The following is a 22,298-nucleotide window of genomic DNA, read 5'->3' on the forward strand; positions in this document are numbered from 1 at the left end:
CAATTTGTTTTTGTATACATGAATAATTTAAGTAAATGTCCATGATTTGTTAAAATCTATATTCTTAAAAATAATAGGGTTATATTTTTCCATAATATTTTCACGTGTAATAAGTTGCCTCATTTTTTTCATGCATTCCTACTGTGTCATTTTTTACAGTATATTAGAAGAATAGAAGAAGATCTATTCATTCCCTCACAAAATGGCTACCTGCTCTCACCTCTTGATCTGAAGTTAGAAAACTGAAATGATTTGAGTCACTACCAGAGATCAGATATTTAAAATCAACAAAAAAAAAAACAGAAAGACTATCAATGAATCAATTTGAATTTAGGCCCATGTACTGTATACAAAACTGTCATTCCCACACATCCCAGCAGAGAGCAGAACGTCTCACATGCTGACATGTGGAAGTCCGTTTGGTTCCACAGAGGTGATGTTCATACTTGCGCAGTGTTTATTTCTATGAATATTCTATAAATACAGTGGAAGTCATCTGCTGTGAATGGGACAGGACTTCGCACATGACTATATGACCACAGAGATTGTATTAAAGTTGCTGGAGTGACAGGATACCATATGACAGATGAAAACCTATCTACTGCAACTGATTGGCTCATTTACAGTTCTATGAGGTGTAAAGCACCATAAACGCACGTCTACCACCACGTTAAAAAATGTAGACAAAACCTGAGGAGGAAGAGAAAGAAAACCACAGGGCAGCAGATGGACATCTGACACAGAGTACATGTACACATGAATAAAGCAGCCCTGTAGATGTGTACATGTACACATGAATAAAGCAGCCCTGTAGATGTGTACATGTACACATGAATAAATCTGGCCCTGTAGATGTGTACATGTACACATGAATAATCTGGCCCTGTAGATGTGTACATGTCCACATGAATAATGCAGCCCTGTAGATGTGTACATGTACACATGAATAATCTGGCCCTGTAGATGTGTACATGTACACATGAATATGAATAATGTGGCCCTGTAGATGTGTACATGTACACATGAATAATGTGGCCCTGTAGATGTGTACATGTACACATGAATATGAATAATGTGGCCCTGTAGATATGTACATGTACACATGAATATGAATAATGTGGCCCTGTAGATATGTACATGTACACATGAATAATGTGGCAAACTGTGCATTCATATAATGTTATTTTTCCTGCTACCAATAATTCTACTACTTGAAGCACAGTGACTGATCACATAAATAAGTGTTGTTAGTTGTGTAGACCACACTGCTGTTTTCTGCTGTTTCCTGTGGCATTTGCACAGGCACTCTGGCCCAGGCCAATGACAGAGGGAAAGGTGTATCTGTGTGTGTGTGTGTGTGTGTCTCTGTGTGTGTGTCTTCTTTCATCCCCGTGTGACTGATGATGTCCCTTCGCTTCGTGCTGTCCGCTGGGGTCTCCTGGCGGGATCACGCCCCTGCTGCCAAAAAAGGCCATGGTGCAAGCAGCTGGCAGAGGGAACACCAGCTAATAATAACCCAGACCAGCGAGGGGGATAAGGTTACCTTGGAGGTCCACTTGCTTCTGTCCGCCCGCCTGCCTGCCTGCGTTCTGACCTATTACCATGTGAGGCGCAAATAATATTGGCTAAAGAGTTAGCACATATCTGCTGCCCCCTCTGTCCCCGAGCCCCTTAGCGTCTCTCTCACCCTGTATCTACTCTCCGTCAATCCCATTCCCCATAGACTCCCTTCTGCTATGCAAAGAGACCAGCCACGCTGAAACTTCCACCTATTTTCTAAGCCCCACCACGCCAATGATTTAGCAAAAAAATAATGTTCAACCTTGTTGGATTATATGGCGGACGCGCACGGGCAACAACAATTTGACAAGTGGTGTTTAAAAAGGATTTAAAAGAAAGACGACAACAACAACAAGATCAAAGACAAACCTGGCTACACTTCCCTGATCTGTGGAGCTTCAGCTGAAGTCACCTTCATCTCACCATGGCTGAGGATGAACCACAAGGTACAGCTTTCTAATTTGTTTAATGCCAAAGAGTTTTGGCAGTGTTGAAGCCTTCCTGTCCTGACAGTAGCGAAGGCTAAGAGTCAATGTCAAAGAGCATGGAATCATAAAGTTCTCATAAAGCTTGATTGCAAAAAGTTTCAGGAACTGAAAAGTTATTGAGGGCTACTGAGTTACAGAGGCTCGGATTCCACTCCATAAAACTGGTGTTGTTAGAACAGACTAAAAGTATAAAATACAGGACAAATAATATTGGTAACATATCTTTACATTATTTGTTGATAATGTGAACACTTTGTGATTAAAAACGTAAGATTTATTATCAGAAATAATGAAGAATAAATCATTGATTGGCCAGATTCTGTCTTTGAGCCAAAGATAGAGTATGTCAGAAATGTGTAGTACAGGCAGTATGAAGTGATATGTTTCAACCAATGTAAACAGTGCCTTCTGACGTTCAAGTGATTAAATGGTCCATTGCTGTGGTTGTCAGGTGGACCGGCGTATTGGTTCACCTTATTTTCAGTATGGGAAGTAAATAGAACGCCATGTCCAAGGGAACTGTCTACTCAGCACTTGGATTGAGTTCACTTATTATTTATGGAGTTCTGTGAACTTGATGAGGATTTTTACGCTGTATGTGAATATGGTGGCATTGAGGAACCAGAACAGTGAGCGTTATGGGTCTGTTCCTAGAGGATCTACCAGCACCTGTTCTGCACTTAACAGAGTATTGACATACAATTTTCCACTGGCAGCCAATTTTAGCTCTGGTCCACTGTGGTGTAACGCAATAAGGTCTCATATAATTACATAATTAAAAGGGAAAATTAACTGTTTAAAAGAGCTTGGGCTCAACAGACCGATGTTTAGAGTGAGATTTGTTTATAATTTTAACCAACTAGGATGATTGTCGTGGAAGCACTGGAGTTGTCACCTGATACTAATGCGTGCCTATGGAAAATACAGTGACAGCACAGACGTATAGTGACTGTGCATTGGAACTGATACTGTTGAGTACAAAGCGCAATGGAATATGGAACTATTATAAGACTTATTTCTAATTTAGTCTATTTCTATCAGTTTAATTTCTCCTTGAAACAAGGTCAAGTTTTAACTCTTAATCTATAATGTGCCCTTACATAATGTGGTCACAGACTTCCATCAGCTGTTCTCCTGAAATTGTGTATTAGCCTTTGCCCATGATTAAAAAATAATGATTACTCTTCGCCTTTGCTAATTATTCTGTACTGTACTGAAGTGTGTTCCTACAGTTGTACTTACACACCCGCAATAGAACAGTGCCCAGGGGTGTGTCATGCTCTTTAGATGTTAAAACTTGCTATTTATGGTGTCATTTCATCAGTTAAGGGGGAATCAAATGATTTTATCCTCAAAATTCAAAATCCATTCTTAAGAAATAAAAACATAGTGAAAGGATTCTGTGTTTGTGTGTGTGTGTATGTTGGAGTGTGTGTGTGTGTGCTTGCGTGTGCTTGTGTTTGTGCGTGTATACAGTATGTGTGCGTGTGTGTTTGTGTGTGCATGTGTGTGTGTGTGTATGTGTGTGTATGTTTGCATGTTGGTGTGTGTGTGTATGTGTGTGCATGTGTATGTGTGTGCGTGTGTGTGTGCATGTGTACGTGTGTGTGCGTGTGTGCATGTGTGTATGTGCGCATGTGTGCGTGCGTGTCTGTACGTGTACAGTATGTGTGTGCATGCGTACTGTACTGTATGTGTGTGCGTGTAGAGGTAGAAGATATACTTTATCCATTACCTGTGATTCCCAGGTGCAGAAGTGGAGTCTATACACCAACCCTCTGCCCAGGGCAATGGCTTCCTGAGAAACCTCAGCAGGCCAGTCCAGTTGGTCATCATCATTGCCCTGGTCCTGTCCTGGTCTGCTGCTGGCCTGTATCTGTTTGACTTTGTTGATGACAACCAAATAGCCGGTGAGTTTGGCACGAACATGGCATCAACACACAATCAACAACACTGCAGTCCACTTGACTTACTTTAAAAACAAACTTTGACTGTTTGACTGTTTGTTTGTTTGTTTGTTTGTTTTGTTTTGTTGGGAATGTGGTAACAGCTTTTCAAGAAGTAAGCACGAATCCCCTGGCTGCAGCCAACATGGCTGCAGAGGGGATCAGTTACAGTACAGGCAAGCTGGCAGCCCAGGTGTCTGACGCTGTGTACAACGCTCCAGGTAACGACCAGTGTTCTACTGTGTCTTATATTACATTCATCTGCATATGATACCATTCCCCTGCATCTCAAGTGATGAACAACAGCCTTGATATATTGCCACACACATGTATGTTACATAGGCATAGCCTTTGATGCAGTGTAACTATAATATTATGCACACTATAGTATAATGAGCAGTAAGATACTATATCACAATTGTTAATAACATGAAAAAGTGTTATCTAATATGAAGTATTCTTTTTTCTCTGTCTCGCCTCAATCTCTAGAGAATATACGAAACTTGGAATTCCTAAAGTCTGGTGGTCTACTGATGGAGGGCCTACGAGAGGGCATGAAGGGGGCTGTGGTCACCGTTTTTGACATCTTTGAAGGTAATCCCATTTTAGCAACAAACATACTATATACATTAGCTGACTGATCAGAAATGACAAGATTGATTTAAAAGAGGATGCAGGATTATTGATTTATTTGAATTATGAAATATTGTTTGTTGTATAATCTGAGCTAAAAGGGTTATGCACATCAGAGGTATCTTATTGTTCAACATTGTCATATCTTGTGATCTTAATTTTTTTACTTTTTCAGATACAATACATGCAGTGACATACTATCCAGACAAGATATTAACTGAAACAGCGCATGCAATCAAATACGTGACAAGCATGGCACCTAAAGGTATTTTACTGTTCTAATTGAATCTGAAACACAAGCATACTCACATACACACAGCAGACAGACAGACAGACAGACAGACAGACACACACACACACTGTGTATAGCAGGACAGAGTAAGATCTAGATTGTTTTTTTTCTTTGTATAAGCGTTTGGAAAATGATTGTTTCCCTTGACACTTGAACAATGCTTCATGCGTTGCCTGATATGTCCAGAGAGCCCTCTCAGCCTGGCTACTCTGCAGTCCGGTGGCGCAGTAATGGAGGCCACACGAGATGGAATGAAGACCGCCGTTGTCTTCTGCTTTGACATCTTCGAAGGTAACTCCTCTAAGCAACACGTTCTTAACATCTACGCAACTAACGAAACTTGCTCTGAGGAGATTACCGATGTGCATTCTGTGGTGTTGTGTGTGTTTTGTTTGTGTGTTTTCTATGGTGTGAGAATTTGTGGTCATTCTCCTAACATACTGCCATACGGGTCATTCCATGTGAAAACAGCCAATATTGGGGTATCATGAACATTAAGAACATTACATTCTTCTTTGATAGTGCAGAAGATTTTTAAAAACACGAGGAAACATACGAATTGGAGAGACGTTACGCCTCAGCCAAAACGATCAGTGGAACACGATCGCATCATTGCTTTAGCAATTTCCAAAAATAAGATACAGATAAAAATAATATCACAGGATACAATATTCACAGATGTCGATGCAGGACAGCAATCGGATTCAGAACACTTGGATACAGAACACCCGAGGGAGAACACTCGCAGTCAGATCAGCCGCAAAATTCAATTTTCCAGGAAAATACATTGCCTGTATGATGATGACTGGTTCATTGGAAACATTGTTGAAAGTTCAGATGAACATGGTGACGTTTTGTGAAATTCATGAAGTGTGTCAACAACATCCTCACATGGCCATCAGACCAAAGACAGATCCCCTGTTGGGTGCCATTCCAACATATAATTTGTTGTGTCAGTGTGCCAGACATCTATGGACACAGTGCTCACCAATACAAACTTGACCAAAAGGACCATGACAAAATTATGCCACTGCTTCCACAATTTCTTGGATAATAGTTAAATAGATAATAGTCTATTAGATAGATAATAGTTAAAGTTCAATTTTATTTGGAGAGTGACAGGGGCAAGGAAAAACTCCCTTTTATTTGTAGTGTTCTTACACTTTGTAACATTCTTGTTATTTAGTTCTTTAAAAGTTTGATGGCGGGTCTCTTTCATGGGGGATAAGGGTTTAATCCGTGACAGTCTCAGTATTCAATTGTTTGCCATCACTGAGGATAATACTAAGTTATTTCCACTATTTTCATGCTTTATCATCACTAAATTCTCCCTGATCTACATTCCAGACTTCTGGAAACAATGTCCAAAATGGTGCATTATGAAGAATAAAATTCATATTATGGAGCTTCATAGTCAACAATTTTATTTCATTAAAAGAAAGAACAAATATGTATCTTTATCTGGTATAAATCCCGTTAGGATCATCAAGTACCCACATGGTCATTTGTGGGTCCAAATATGGGGTTCCAAGAGAGTCACCTCTGCCGGAGAGGGTTTTTGGACCCCCATGAAACTCCCACCAGTGGTACGATACCCTTCAAATTCATTTTGGCAAGAGCAAGGTTCCCACATATAACAAATAATCCTGTTTAGAATAAATATGATCATTAATTGTGATGCTAGGGCCACCCAAAAAGTGAAAAATCACACATGCCGTCAACATTTTTTAGGACTTTGGTGACCCATCTCTCACCCTGCCTCCAGAATTGTGTAGTACAGGCTACAATTAACTACCACACCAGTTTCCAGCCTTCTACCACTATTAGAACAGACGTTATGGGCTTCCAAAAATGGCAAAAGATGAAATGTGAAATTCTAATGTGTCAATTAGGGCCGTGGCACCCGAAATTCAAATGGACGCCACAGGCAAACCGTTTGTGATATTGACCTGAAACTTCAGATTCCTTTGTTTGGTAACATAAGGCATATATTCACCGCTTTTCAGCAAAATCTGAGAGGTGTCATGTACATGGGTGGCTGAGTTGGCGTGGAATGACCCATACTCAAAACATTGGCCTACTGCTTGTTCTGGTGTACAGGCACAATCATTGTCCTTCGAGTAGTAGAAGTAGTTTATATTAAACGTTATATTAATTAATACACTGTTTGCCACATTATTCATGTGGCATACACTAAGTATCTACAGAACTACTTATGGTAATGCATGTGGCATACACTAAGTATCTACAGAACTACTTATGGTAATGCATGTGGCATACACTAAGTATCTACAGAACTACTTATGTTAATGCATGTGGCATACACTAAGTATCTACAGAACTACTTATGGTAATGCATGTGGCATACACTAAGTATCTACAGAACTACTTATGTTAATGCATGTGGCATACACTAAGTATCTACAGAACTACTTCTGTTACAGTTTTTCTCAGTCGCGTTGGTGCTTTTTTCAGATCAGAATGAAAATTCTCATAACTATTAGTTCAACCTCCACAACATTTAGTCATTTGTGCACATCATAGTAGCAATTTCTCCTTCCTCTGAACAAATTGCAAATGCTTTTGGACATGTATCAGTTGCTTTCATACAATTCTCTGCTGCTTTTTAACATTATCATTTGCTCATGTCATGTCAGTCAAAATTAACTATACTTATGGATGCTGAAAAGTCGTTCCCAATAAAATAGTCTTCATTTCATTGCTTGAGTCATTACATACAAAATTGTTGAACTAGTTATCAAATTCTGTCACAATGCTGTGGAATTGCAAAGAGCATACAGTAAAAATGTACATATTCAGTGTCTTGTACTCACTTACTCCCCTAACTACAGCAATGTGTAACTTTACTGTAGTTTTCAAATGGCTGTACAAGTACTGTATAGTGCTGTCTTGAGCATGTTCAGGTAGTGTCACCGAGTTCTGACCTTTTTTTTGCATTGGAAAACACTGAGAAAACTGTCATAATGAAAACATGACAAAGCCATTTGACTATCTTGTTCATAAACGATGGTGTCAAGACTTCTCATTTTGATGACACTGACAGTTTCATTGACATGAATACCTGCTTTTGAGGAATGGACTATCCATTTTGAGCAAGTGACGTGCTTTTGCAGGTCATCCACTAGGTTTTACAGTTTGCACTAATTATTTTGAGAAATGCACTAACTGCTGTGCAAATGTTAATAGTGATGTGAGAAAAGCACCAAAGCAACTGAGAAAAACTGTAATGCATGTGGCATACACTAAGTATCTACTTCTGAACTTCTGTACAGAACATGCATTAACAGAACTTCTGTACAGAACATGCATTAAGAGAACTTCTGTACAGAACATGCATTAAGAGAACTTCTGTACAGAACATGCAACAGAACTTCTGTTAATGCATTTTCCTCCTTTCTGCATTCCTGTTGTTATTTCTACATCTTCTTCTGTTTTTTGGTTAAATACAACTTCACTTGACTTAAGAATTTAATTTATTTTACATTTGCTGTAAAATGCTTTTATTTGCAGGAACACTCAATGCTGTGACCTACTATCCTGAGAAGATTTTGAGTGGAGCAGTCCATGGGATCAAATATGTAGGGAGTGTGGCTTATGTGCCAAGCATCCTTGCCGCCCCTAAAGGTATGATAGATAGATAGATAGATAGATAGATAGATAGATAGATAGATAGATAGATAGATAGATAGATAGATAGATAGATAGATAGATACTTACTTTATTGATCCCCAAGAGGAAATTCAATATCTCACAGTTCTAGAAAATGTGCACATTAAAATACTATTCAGGTTTTAATGCAACTAAACTCATGAAGGGCAAAATAAGTTTGATATAAACAAATTCCTACTAATGCACCCTAATGCTGTGTCTTATCGTGGGTCTTGCTATTTTGTCTTTAGAGTGGGTATCATATCCAATGGATGCCATCACATACGCAACTGAAGGAATCACAAACTTGAACAAAAATGTCTTTGGCTCCGTGTCAAATATGTTCAAGGGCAGTGAGGACGGTGAAGGTACACTCTTGCTTGCCTCAAGAAAATAGTTTTTTCTTTAGAGCTAGCCTACATTAGTATTCATACTGTTTCAGCGATATTTGGACTATGACACTGCATTATCAAATTTGACTTTATAACGCTCAGGCCCAGTCTACAGCAGGCACGTAACAGAAGTGCTCTGTTCACGGAGCGTAAAAATATACTTTCAGGACACTGGCCTAATTTTTTACAATGTGCCGCTTGCACGTCTGGTGTAGCCAGTTCCATTGATTAGAATGGAGCTAAATGTTGCAGCAGACGCTCCGCGAAGGGAACGCCTCAGTTACGTGACTGGCGTAGCCTCCCTGTCAGTCACCGATAACAACACTGCTGTTCTGTAAACTCAGTCCACCTTTTCTGGTAATTTTAGAAGTAAGCTTTGATCCCATGAAAGTTGTGAGTGATGCAGTCGAGGAGATCACCGATAGGAGGAACACCTTTTTGTCATATCTGTCCAACGTACTGATGCAGGACGAAGGTGACAGAGATACTGATGTTTCACCATTGATATTATTCCCCCTACTAATAGCACCGACCACTGTGTGAGACATTTGAAAGTAGTGTGTTTCGTTCTTATTGATTTCTGTGGAGTTACAAATACAAATCTTCTCCCATTTGGTGTAGATGAGACACCACCAATGACAAGGAGGAAAGGTATGTACTCACATTTTCAGAAATTAAACAGATATTCAAACAGATATTAAGTCCTATTCATAATACTTATTACAAGTTTGATTGAAAGTTGTTGGGTTTATATTCAGCCTTGTTTATAATCTTGTTCATCATTCACAGGGGAATTTTTGCCTCCAATGGAAAAAGGTTTGTTTGTACCTACACACATCATGTAAAATATATATAGTATATAAACGTAAAATATGTTATTGTAATGTTATTTTAAGATGAGACCATACTTTCCACTAACACATAACCACATATTATTTTTTTATGTGGCCAGCTCTAATAGATCTGAAAAATGACAAATTTCACATACTAAACAACTGACAAAATAATACTCAACTCACTCATACCCTGACCAACTGGCAAGCAACAAATGCACGTGCCAACAAATACACTCATATCTACTGTGACTATGGATTACTTATGACTGAAATGAAAATATGCTTATATGTTCAGTGTTTTTCACTGTTTGTCTCATCCTAAGTGAATGTTTAAAGCAAAAACAAAAACTTTGTTTTCTGTATTGAGATTTTGCATTCACTGAATTTTCAACTCATGTTTGCTCATGTGTGCTCTGTTTGTGTCTGGCGCTGTCCTGTCGTACCGTGTGCAAGACTATATTAAACTTAAAATAACGGATGTGTATTCTTTAAGATGTGCGAAGCATGCGGTCTTTCTGAAATAAAAGGTAGTTTTGCAAGTGCATTTCTCTCCAATTCGTATGCATTCATTCACATCTCACATCTGCCCATTGCCCTTTGGCCACTCAGTGTAACAGACCCCGAATGACCTGGTATGCTAATGATGCATGTTATTACAACAGATTGTAAAATATACATAAGTGTATGAACTGATTTTACTAAAGTGTAAGGTAGTTCAACGAGTTCGAACGATTTCAAATATTTCTTTTCACTGCTGTAACACATTTCTAGAGTAATTAATCTGTCTAAAAGGTATGTGAGGATAAAATATAATACTGTAGTTACAAATGTAACAACAAAACAATATTTAGCCCATTGTATGAATGCAGCATGCTCCTTTCTGGATTCACTGGAATGGGTTCTGTTTAAACTCGGACGCCTTTACATTTCCTAAATATCTCACCATGGCTGAATTCACTCATGATGTTTGTAACTTAGATCACTTGTGACGTGTGCATTATACACACTTGTGACGTGTGCATTATATCACATGTTACTTTAATGGGTTTGAGGTTGGTAACGAAACAGATAAAAACAGTTGCAGAAATGATGAGAACACAAGAAGAGGAGGTTGAGAAGATGAAGATTAAGCTAGCCACAAAAACATGGCCACTATCCCTCCTGGAAGATGAAGAACCAGTGGACGACCATGTTGAGAAACAGGAGGTTGTTCTCCAGGAGAAATCTGATGTCATCAAGGAACCGACACCAGACAGTGATGCTCCAGATGAAGATTCTGACACAGAGGAATCACCTGTCACTGGCAGCGCTGATGCAGTATCCAAAGATAAAGAAATGACCGAGACAGAGAAGGAGGACACAACTCAAGAGAGTCAAGATGATGATGATGATGATGGTGGAGAGAGTGATGAGGAAGATAGCACAGATGAACAAGCCACTGAGGAAAAAGACATTGATGAGGCTGTGGATGATACAGGTGTGGCTGATGAAGCTGTTATTGATTACAGTGACACTGATGGACATGATATTGAGGAAGAGGAAGACTCTGATGATTCCAAGGAAGTTATGGACAGTGAGTTCAGTGAAGAAGTTAGTTTAGACACAGATACAGCAGAGTCTGAAGAGGATGATGATGATTCTCAAATCAGTGAAGATGAAGCTGAGCTATCTGCTGGTGCTGAAAATAAGCCTGACGCAGCTGTCTCTCAACCAACGGATGATTCTCAGACAACTGAAGTTGAGGAAGAAATTGAGCTTACTTTTGATACTGAACCTGTTTCTCAACCTGTTGACTCTGAGACAACTGAGGTTGAAGAGGATATTGAACTTATTTTTGATGCAATTGATGAAATTGACACTGCTGCACCAGAGCTAGTTGACTATGATCATTTAGCTATATCAGAGGACGAGGAAGAAACTGAACATACTTTAGACAAACTTGAACGAGAAGAAACACTGGACTCTATCACTAGCTGGTCTAACACTGATGCTAGTGATTCAGGCATATCTGAGGATGATGAAGATGAAGAATTTGATGACGATGATGAAGATTGGGTAATCCCAGACATTTCTGTACTTGAACCTGTAGAGGATGACTCTAGCATAACTGAGGATGGAGATGACATTCTTGATGATTACAAAGAACCTAGTGAACTTGAATTTACACTACCTGACCTTGTTGACAAAGACTCTGATTATGATGAGAACTTTATCTGGTCTGACACTGATGCCAGTGATTCAGGCATATCTCACGATGATAATGATTCTGAAGATGATGTTGAAGATCTGGTAACCCCTGACATTTCTTTACCTGAACTTGTAGAGAATGAGTCTAACTTAACTGAGGATGGAAATGAAAATCTGGATGATTACAAAGAACTAGAACCTACAGAGCTTGAATTGACTCTGTCTGACCTTGTCGACAAATATTATGATTATGATTTGGACACTATCTGGTCTGACACTGATGCCAGTGATTCAGACATATATGATAATGATAATGACTCTGAAGATGATGTTGAAGATCTGGTAACCCATAACATTACTGTACCTGAACTTGTAGAGGATGAGTCTAACATAAGATTGGATGAAGATGACATTCTGGATGATTACAAGCAAGCTACTGAATCTGAATTGACTCTGTCTGACCTTGTTGACAAATATTCTGATTATGATAAGGACCATCTCTGGTCTGACACTGATGCCAGTGGTTCAGACATATCTGATGATGATGACATTTCTTTACCTGATGAGTCTAACTTAACTGAGGATGGAGATGAAATTCTGGATGGTTACGAAGAACTAGAACCTACAGAGCTTGAATTGACTCAGTCTGACCTTGTTGGCAAATATTCTGATGATGATGATGATGACACTGAGATCACTGTGGGGGATTCAGAATATCCACATCTTGTACTTGAAATTGCTCTACCTGAGCTACAAGAGAGTGATTCAGGCTTTCCTGACGAAGATCGCCCTACTCTAGACGTCACAGAACAGACAAAAAAATCAGTCACTGACGGTGCTGACAATCACATTACTGACGATTCTGACAACCTAACTGAGGCAGGTGTTATTCCAGTTGAGGAGGCCTCTATCCCGGACCAAGCTGACGATGATGAAAACAACAATAACAACGAAGTCAGGAGGGGCAGAAGTACGCACCTGAGACGCTACAGACTTCACTATGACACTGAGGAGACAAGCCAAGGCTTTAAAAAAGGTATCAATGTCATTTACATCAGGTATGATCTCTTGAGGGAGAGGAATGATTACTAAGCAGGCTTCAAATAGAATGACACATTAATATCACATTCTTTACATCCCATATTATACATTACATTTGCTAATTAGAATGACACATTAATATCACATTCTTTTGCTAATTACTTGCTTATTGTTATACTCTTCTGTAGATGCATATGTTGTAAAACAAAATGGCATCAATATACATCAGCCTTTTGCTTTAAACCTGCCATTAATCTCTATCATTATGGGTTAACACTAGATACTGTATGCTGAGGCGTTGTAACCTTCCTATTCTACTGGCATTGTCAAAGTAACAGATAATTACCTAACTTACTGAACTTCTGTAAAAGCAAACATATACTGAAGTCAGTATAAAGTTGTCTATGTATCCTACAAAGGGAAAATAATTCATCCAGATAGATAGATAGATAGATAGATAGATAGATACGTTATTGATCCCCAAGGGATACTTTATGGATTGGATTTCCTGGATTGATTATTTAATGGAGTCTCTGTACATTGAGATGGTAAATGCTATGCAGTGCCCATGTACAGTAATTGAAATGGTGCATGCAGCCTGCATCATGTAATGTGCTAGATTCCTGGTAAGAGTGACTTCTGTCGTACTTGATATACACTATATCAAGTTCCTAGTGATGAGCGGTTAGCAATTAAATTCATGGACAGCTATGCCAATACTATGCAGCAATGGAGGGCTGTTGGTTCAGCTACCCAGTGCTACCCACGAAAGACCACATGTTCATGGTAATACAACATCCACTGTTAAAATTGCTGTCCTCAAAATTCCGCAATATCAATGCCAATTGGGTGAACAACTGGATTACTCAATATTCTATGTAAAATAGGAAAATAAGGTTCTGGAAAATAAGTTTCAACGAGGGTGAACAGGGGTGCGTCGGGGTCTTGCTTCGCCCTGAAGGGACTTATTTTCCCGATAATGACCGGCGTTCCAAACATTTTTAATATACGGCTACTTGCCAAAACGAAAAAATAAACTCCACATGATATGTCTCTTTACATTTATTTGTTAACGTTTCGTCATAGCTTATGCTGAGAAACAAATAGTTTGCAACACACGCTGAACTTGAATCAAACATTCTTTAGAACACAGTTGATCAACCGTCTGCTTTCACTTTTGAATGAAGTTCCATTGCAAGAAGTGACCGGACTACTTGCGGAGTGATATGCAAGAAGTGACCGGACTACTTGCGGAGTGATATGAAAGACGTAAACCAGAAGCACAAAACCCGTTGCCATTGACAGCGATAATTACATGAAAATTATTTACCGTAGAACGTTGGAAAATCCCATTCAAGTCAATGGAGCGTTCTACTAGCATTGTGAAGTAAAATAAAACTAGTTTACTGTGCTGACAATCATAGGACCTTTTTAAAACAGTCTAATTGTACACAGTATGGGTGGTTGCTTGCTGAGTTACTAACTGAGTCTGTGTCAACCTAACACCTGTCTTGTGAGCTTCTCTGCCTCGGTCTGGTTCTACATGAGCTCATTAATGAACGTTTCTTTTAGTTCTTGAACAAGAAAAGCTATCCAAGCAACAGAAGACAAGAGAAGAAGTATACAAAGTTATTCAAGGTACATTAGTGGTTTGTCTTATAAGCATAAACTGGGAATAAAGAGTTAGTGTAATTCCTCTCACAAGCACGTCTGTTTCAACAGAGCTGAGAGCCTCCAAGGCAGAAAAACAGGCAGTGATGTTAAAACTTGAAGCCAGGCAGGAGGAGAAGAAGGACAAAGAAGGTAAGAAAGTGGAAAATGGCGTCATGAAGCCGTAGTTCTGTAGTACAGTTAACATAGTATATCCTCTAGTAGGAATAACTTTAACTTACTAATGTCAACCATAACTTTGTAAACTCTTACCCTCAATACATTCTCATCCTCCATGAACATCATATTTCTAATATAACAATATCAGCAATAATACCATATTTTGCTTACCTTATGCCCTTTTAAGCATACTAAGCTGCAGTCATAGCTTAAAGAAGATAACACTAACTGTATTACCAGACATTACTAGTATCAACAACGCACATGCAGACCTATCACTCATACAGGTACACAGGCCAAACTTGACAGCTACGCTACACACTTACAGAAACAATCAAATGTATGAAATGATATCTGCTATATATCTGCTTATAGCCTACAGTAGTGCTAACTGCGGACACAAGCTAATTAGTGCAATCAAATTGTGCAGCCCTCATTGACATTCCAAGTAGTGTCATATCAAAGCTGATGAATATAGTTGTTATTCTATTAAGCACAGAGTAGCACTGACATAATTAAGTCCCAGGGTGACATGGGAAACTGAGAAACTGAAAACACGGAGCTGGAGTTCAGCTAAAACCTATGATAACAACATGCACACTCACACACACACACACACTCAAACACACACACACACACACACACACACACACACACTCACTCACACTCACACACACACACACACACACACACACACACTCACACTCACACTCACACTCACACACGCACACACACACACACACACACACACACACACACACACACACACACACACACACACATGGCTATTACTCATAGCTCATTACTCATTGCTACAACAATCAGTAACACTCAAAACATCAGCACTTATATAAAAACAACAACAAGAACAACAACATATAATAACAAAATATATAATGCTCTTATTATCTATTCCTGCAAGAGGAGGCCTGAAACAAAGATGTTTACTCTATACTGAGATATAACAAATTAAGCTTGATTCTTTACATCTTGGCATTTTAAATAAATCTTAATAGAGACTGGACCCCTACTTGATGATTATAGTTCCTGGATATTTTCAAATAGCACCGATCATAAGCAAAATGGAAGAGCTTGTATATCTTGAGAGGTACATCTGGCTAGCATTTTTAATTGACAGCAGAAAAATAAGTAGGTGATGACAGCCCTTTGGTCGAGCCAATGTTAACAAACCTGAAAGCTCACTGTAGTGTCAAAATTGACAGTGTGTATGCCTGTCTATTCAAACTAAATTGCGTGCCAAGAAACTAATAAACCGGCACATTGGTGGTGTTCTATCACTGATGACATTACATCAGTGAAGGGAAAATATCAACACACACAAGGAAAATATAATATCAAGTCTACTCAACACAGATCTTGATATCTATTTAAAACGTATGTTTACATAAGACAGAAGACACGGTAAAAGCTGAGAAACTGCCTAAAATGGAGGCAAAACCTGGACCCCTGGAGGAAAAAGTGTCTGAAGAGGCTAAAAAGCTAAAAGCTTTAGACGAGAGGAAACCTGGAGGTACACCAAACTTGAAAGCTACGTTACACACTTACAAAAACAATACAATCAAAGATTCAATGGACTTGTACTCTGCACAATGACAATAAAGTTGAATCTAATTTAATTTCAGTATAGAGGAGGTAGATGCAAGAGAGAATAGCTTTCACAAAATAAAAATAAATAAGCCCCAGACATTCTACATAATAAAATGGTATCCGTCCACCAGAGGATGACTCAGACGATACAGCTGAAAAAACTGAATGCCCCTAATGGTATTGTACAGTAGTTAGGTGTATTAATGCTGGTATGCATTCAATGGTATTGTACAGTAGTTAGGTGTATTAATGCTGGTATGCATTCAATGGTATTGTACAGTAGTTAGGTTTATTAATGCTGGTATGCATTCAATGGTATTGTACAGTAGTTAGGTGTATTAATGCTGGTATGCATTCAATGATTGTGAATAGTGAGGAAAAGGATAACTACAAGTGGCTAAAAATGGTTTACAATGGAAATGAGAAAACTAGGAGTTCACTCTTGAGGCCTATGTTTATAAACAGAGGAGACTGTAAAGGAGGTAGCAGATGAACCAGAACAGGCTGAAGTGACTGAAGACAAAGATGATGGAGTGACTCCTGTTACCAGCAAACGCTGGAAAAAAGTGGAGTCTTTACAAGAGCTGAAGCCTGAAGGTAACAAGATAAAAACCTCCAACTTTCCTCCAGGGTTAGTGGAATGAGAGAAAAAGAAAATGATGCCTAATAGGTACTTTCAGCGTCAAGATCAACAGCTGATTGATCCTCTTAACAATAGTGTTCTAACTTTATTTAATTGCTGATTTAATTGTAATTCAATGGTATCTCTGTCAGAGGATGACACACATCTACTGTATCCACAGGTTAAAAAACAACTGAATGTATCCAATGATATTATAATATACTATTTAGGTAAATGCTGCTCTTTGACAAACAATATATAAAAGTGAAACTAATTATTAAAATAGCGACTGATTAAAATTAGTTCAGAAAATTGGAAAAAGTTGTGTTACCCTTGAGACCTGTTCACAAACAGAGGGGACTGTCACTGCTGAGAAAGAGGCTGTAAAGGAGGCAGCAGCTGAACCAGAAAAGGCCGAAGTGACTGAAGACAAAGATGATGGAGTGACTCCAGTTACCGGCAAACGCTGGAAGAAAGTGGAGTATTTAAAGATCTGAAGCCTGAAGGTAACAAGAAAAAAAAACTCTTCTAAACCTACCACTTCACTCCAGGGTTGGTTGTAGAAAAAGAGAAACAAAGTTATTCCTAATTGGAAGATTCCGCATCTTTACTAAGATCAAAAATATTTGATTGGTACTCTTAACAAGTGGCAAATCTTTACTGAATCGCCAATTCAATCGTAATCCAATGGTACAGTAAGTCTACCAGAGGTTATGACTACGACAATTATACAATTTTTTCTGATGGATATAAAAGGAACTGAACGCACCCAATGATGCTCTATAATATTTATGCACATGAATGTTGCTCTTTGATGGGGAATATGTAAGAATGAGGAAAATACCAACTCCAAGTGGCCAAAATTTGTTTCCGAAAATGGAAAACAAGATTTTTACTCTTGAGGCCTATGTTCACCAACAGAGGAGACTGTCACTGCTAAGAAAGAGGCCGAAAAGGAGGCAGAAGCCGAACAAGAAAAGGCTGAAGTGACTGAAGACAAAGATGATGGAGTGACTCCTGTGGAGTCTTTACAAGAGCTGAAGCCTGAAGGTAACAAGGAAAATCAAAAAAGTCTGCCAAACCTACAATTTCCCTTTTCAGTTACCTGAAGGGAAAAATATACCTAGGTACTTTCAGTATACTGTATATAACAGCTGTCATAAATACTCTTTTGTACTTATATCCTTTAACGGAAAAGGTCCCCAACAAAATGTGTTCTTTTCATGATGATTTCAAAAGATTAGGGAATCTTTACAGTTGAATCCAATACTTGCTAATAGAAACAACAGCCATAGCTGTTATTAGTAGGAGAAGAAGGGACAGTAGTCAGTGAAGTAACAGAGGCTGTCTGAAATGAGTTTACACTGGAAATTGGAAAAAAAAAAAATTGTTTTACACTTGAAGCCTACAGTATATATGTTCATAAACAGAGGAGACTGTCCCTGCTGAGAAAGAGGCTATAAAGGAGGTAGCAGCCGAACCAGAACAGGCCGAAGTGACTGAAGACAAAGATGATGGAGTGACTCCTGTTACCAGCAAAAGCTGGAAAAAAGTGGAATCTTTACAAGAGCTGAAGCCTGAAGGTAACAAAGAAAAACCCTCCTTCAAATGTACAACTTTACTTCAGGGTTACCTGAAAGGGGAAAAAAAGAAATATATATACATAGAAAGTATTTTCAGTGTTGTTACCATGATCAAAATATTGTAATGATTATCTTGAGGAAACAGTGCCAAATCTTTACTCAGTCTCTCAATTCAACATCTCTGATTACTGATTTTGTGCGGATATTTTGCTGCACCTTTTTAATACATTGTAAAAAAGTGGTAAAACCCTTCACTAAAGGATAGAGCAAGTAGACACAAAAAAGTATACCCTTTAAAAATAATTGGTACCAGTAAGTCAATGGTATCTGTCCACCAGATGATAAAACTGAGATGATTATACAAAGCTATCTGCTGGGCATAAAAAACTGAATTCATCCAATGATATTCTACAAGGTACATGAATGCTGGTGTTATAATAGTGAGGAAAACTACAAGAGGTTACAAATTAGTTTACATTGGAAACGAGAAAACTAGGAGTTCACTCTTGAGGCCTATGTTCACAAACAGAGGAGACTGAGAAAGAGGCTGAAAAGGAGACAGCAGCTGAACTAGAACAGGCTGAAGTGACTGAAGACAAAGATGATGGAGTGACTCCTGTTACCAGCAAACGCTGGAAAAAAGTGGAATCTTTACAAGAGCTGAAGCCTGAAGGTAACAAGAAAAACAAAACTCCTTCAAACCTACAACTTTACTTCAGGGTTACCCGAAGGAAAAAAGACAATGTATACATACAAGATACTTCCAGTATTGTTACCATGATCAAAAATATTTGAATGATTCTCTCGAAGAAAAGGGTTTACTCAGTCTCTGAATTCAACATCTCTGACTAATGTTTTTGTGCAGATATGTGGCTGCACCTTTTTAATACATTGTAAAAAAAGTGGTAAAACCCTTCACTAAAGGATAGAGCAAGTAGACACAAAAAAGTGTATTGTAAACGTGCTAATTACCAACCATTTAGTTCGAAAATTCTAAAACAACAATGTTTTGTAATACTTCAAAATAACATTTGATAAATGAACCTTACATTTTTCAGTAGCCTTAGTTGTGCAGATTTGAACAAAATCTAGTTTGGTTCTTACCGGAGCTTTTACTGCCTGAAATATCCAATTTTGTTTACCACGCTCGGGTTTAGTGCTGGGCCTATTCCCAACCTTTCTCACGGCACATCAACGGTTAGCCTGAGAATTCTCGTTGCAAATCAAAATTCCACTGGAGCTCCAAGCAGATTTGTACACGCAGCCTTACAACACAGTTTACAGCTCTTCGAGTCACGGTAAAGTGTAATTTTTGGTGCATAGCTAATTTAGATGCACTTATGGTGTGGGTGCTTGCGTTTCTTTAGGAATCCACCGTCTTGGTTTGTATAGAAATGAATATGAAGTGACACATACACGTAGGAGGTTGGAAATACATGTCGGTTGGTAATATGTTACATTCCGATACCCTTCAAAAAGAATTAGGTACCAGTAAGTCAATGGTATCTGTCCACCAGACAATAAGACGGAAATGATTATACAAAGCTATCTGCTGGGCATAAAAAACTGAATTCATCCAATGATATTCTACAAGGTACATGAATGCTGGTGTTATAATAGTGAGGAAAACTACAAGTGGCTACAAATGAGTTTACATTGGAAACGAGAAAACTAGGAGTTCACTCTTGAGGCCTATGTTCATAAACAGAGGAGACTGAGAAAGAGGCTGTAAAGGAGGTAGCAGCTGAACTAGAACAGGCTGAAGTGACTGAAGACAAAGATGATGGAGTGACTCCTGTTACCAGCAAATGCTGGAAAAAAGTGGAGTTTTTACAAGAGCTGAAGCCTGAAGGTAACAAGAAAAAAAAATTCTGTCAAACGTACAACTTTACTTTAGGGTTACTTAAATGGAAAAATTTAATCTTGTGGATCTCGTCACAGAGTTACATACAGTATAGGTTAGATATGCATATATGCACAAAAGGTCTTTATCACATCTTCACAGCTTCAATTAGAAACTAAACCTTGCATGCATGCTAACTAATTACAATGATACATTAATTGCATACAAATGCGAATCTACTGTTTTCATTCATTCATGTTAAAATATGAAGCAAAACGTTCACATTTCAATGCAACTTGATGGCTTGTTTAATTCTGCCAAGAAAAAAGATGTCCTCCAACATGTGTATATGTTCTGTGTTACTTCATATTTCATTAAATCTAGAGTCTGCACCTCCACCTGTACCTGTGAAGGAAAAAGATGAACCAAAACCTGCACCCATAAAGGTGCAAGCTAAGCCAAAATCTGATGAAGAGAAACCTAAAGAAGAGCCCCTTATGGAAAAGGCCAAGTCAGAACCTGAAAAGGTCAAAGCCAAGCCGGAATCCATAAAGGAGAAAGTCAAACCAGAACCTATTCACCATAAGGAAGAAGCTAAGGTAGAACCCAAGAAAGAGAAACCTAGGCCAGAATCTCCAAAGGCCAAGGCTAAACTTGAGCCCACAGCAGAGAAGGCAAAGCCAGAACCGAAAAAGGAGAAAGCTAAGCCTGAACCTGTAAAGGAGAAAGCTGAGCCTAAGCCCAAAAAGGAAAAGCCTACGCCTGAACCTGAAAAGGAAAAGGCTAAGAAAAAAGCTGTAAAAGAAACGGCAAAACCAGAACCCACAAAGGAGGAGGTTAAGCCAGAAGTAATAAAGGAGAGTGTTACAACATCGGAAGAAAAGGCTAAGAAAGAAGCCGTGAAGGAGAAAACTGAGCCTGAACCAGCAAAGGAGAAAGCTAAAATAGAACCCAAAGCAGTAAAAGAGAAGGCTAAGCCCAAACCAGCAAAAGGAAAGGATAACCAGCCAAAAAAAAAGGAAAGGATAAGCCAGACCAGCAAAGGAAAGGAGAAGGCCTGAAGGAAGCCCAAACCAGCAAAAGGAAAGGATAAGCCAGAGCCTGTGAAGGAGAAGGCTAAGCCCAAACCAGCAAAAGGGAAACTCCCCCCCCACCTGTAAAGGAGAAGGCTAAACTCCAAACCAAAAAGGAAAGGAAAGGAGAAGCCTGTGAACCAAAGCCAAATCCCCCTGAGAAAGAGGAAGCCAAGAAAGAACCTGCAAAGGAAAAGGCTGAGCTTGAACCTGCAAAAGAAAAAGTGAAGCCAGAAGCTTCTAAGGAGAAGGTTACGCCAGAACTTGTAAAGGAGAAAGCTAAACCAGAACCTGCAAAGGAGATGATTAAACCTGTAGAGGAAAAAGACAAGCCAGAACCAACGAAGGAGAAAGAAAAGCCAGAGACTAAAGCTTTAAAGGAGAAACTAACACCAGAGCCTGTAAAGAAGGAAAAAGTTCAAAAAGAACCTGCTAAAGAGAAGAGTAAGCCAGAGACTGTAAAGGAGAAATCTAAGCCTGAAGCTGACAAGGAGAAGGCCAAGCTTGAACCTTCGAAGGAAAAGGTGAAGGCAGAACCTTTGAAGGAGAAGGCTAAGCCCAAATCTGTCAAGGAAAAGGCTAAACCAGCACCTCCTAAAGAACAAGCTAAACCAGAACCTGCACCTGTAAAGAAAAAGCCTACACCTGAAGCTGCCCCTGTAAAAGAAGGTTAAGCCAGAACCTGTGAAGGAGGA

The 22,298-nt window shown here is 38.9% G+C and overlaps 2 protein-coding genes across 2 annotated transcripts; both read left to right on the forward strand.

Moving 5' to 3' along the window:
• The first annotated feature begins 1,582 nt into the window (after positions 1-1,582).
• LOC125300383 (triadin-like) lies at positions 1,583-21,690 on the forward strand. Its single transcript, XM_048252281.1, has 21 exons — positions 1,583-2,006; positions 3,797-3,958; positions 4,099-4,215; positions 4,484-4,588; positions 4,803-4,892; positions 5,106-5,210; positions 8,451-8,564; positions 8,840-8,956; positions 9,348-9,455; positions 9,602-9,631; positions 9,770-9,796; positions 12,899-13,039; positions 14,617-14,682; positions 14,767-14,847; positions 16,948-17,079; positions 18,026-18,154; positions 18,535-18,687; positions 19,217-19,360; positions 20,396-20,539; positions 20,915-21,514; positions 21,605-21,690. Exons 1-21 carry the CDS (start codon positions 1,985-1,987, stop codon positions 21,688-21,690), a joined length of 2,673 nt encoding a protein of 890 aa, XP_048108238.1. The 5' UTR covers positions 1,583-1,984.
• Positions 21,691-21,748: 58 nt separating this feature from the next.
• LOC125287897 (pollen-specific leucine-rich repeat extensin-like protein 1) lies at positions 21,749-22,292 on the forward strand. The gene has a single exon (XM_048234013.1). The coding sequence runs from the start codon at positions 21,906-21,908 to the stop codon at positions 22,275-22,277; it is 372 nt and encodes a 123-aa protein (XP_048089970.1). The 5' UTR covers positions 21,749-21,905; the 3' UTR covers positions 22,278-22,292.
• The last annotated feature ends 6 nt before the right edge of the window (positions 22,293-22,298 follow it).

Source organism: Alosa alosa, chromosome 1, assembly GCF_017589495.1.
Source record: "Alosa alosa isolate M-15738 ecotype Scorff River chromosome 1, AALO_Geno_1.1, whole genome shotgun sequence".
NCBI classification, from domain to species: Eukaryota; Metazoa; Chordata; class Actinopteri; order Clupeiformes; family Clupeidae; genus Alosa; species Alosa alosa.

Excerpts from the sequence above, each read along its gene's own strand:
- LOC125300383 (XM_048252281.1), top strand. The coding sequence starts at position 1,985 with ATGGCTGAGGATGAACCACAAG. Across the intron at positions 4,589-4,802 it reads CGTTTTTGACATCTTTGAAG|ATACAATACATGCAGTGACA; the intron begins GTAATCCCATTT and ends TTACTTTTTCAG. Across the intron at positions 20,540-20,914 it reads ACAAGAGCTGAAGCCTGAAG|AGTCTGCACCTCCACCTGTA; the intron begins GTAACAAGAAAA and ends CATTAAATCTAG.
- LOC125287897 (XM_048234013.1), top strand. The coding sequence starts at position 21,906 with ATGATTAAACCTGTAGAGGAAAAAGACAAGCCAGAACCAACGAAGGAG.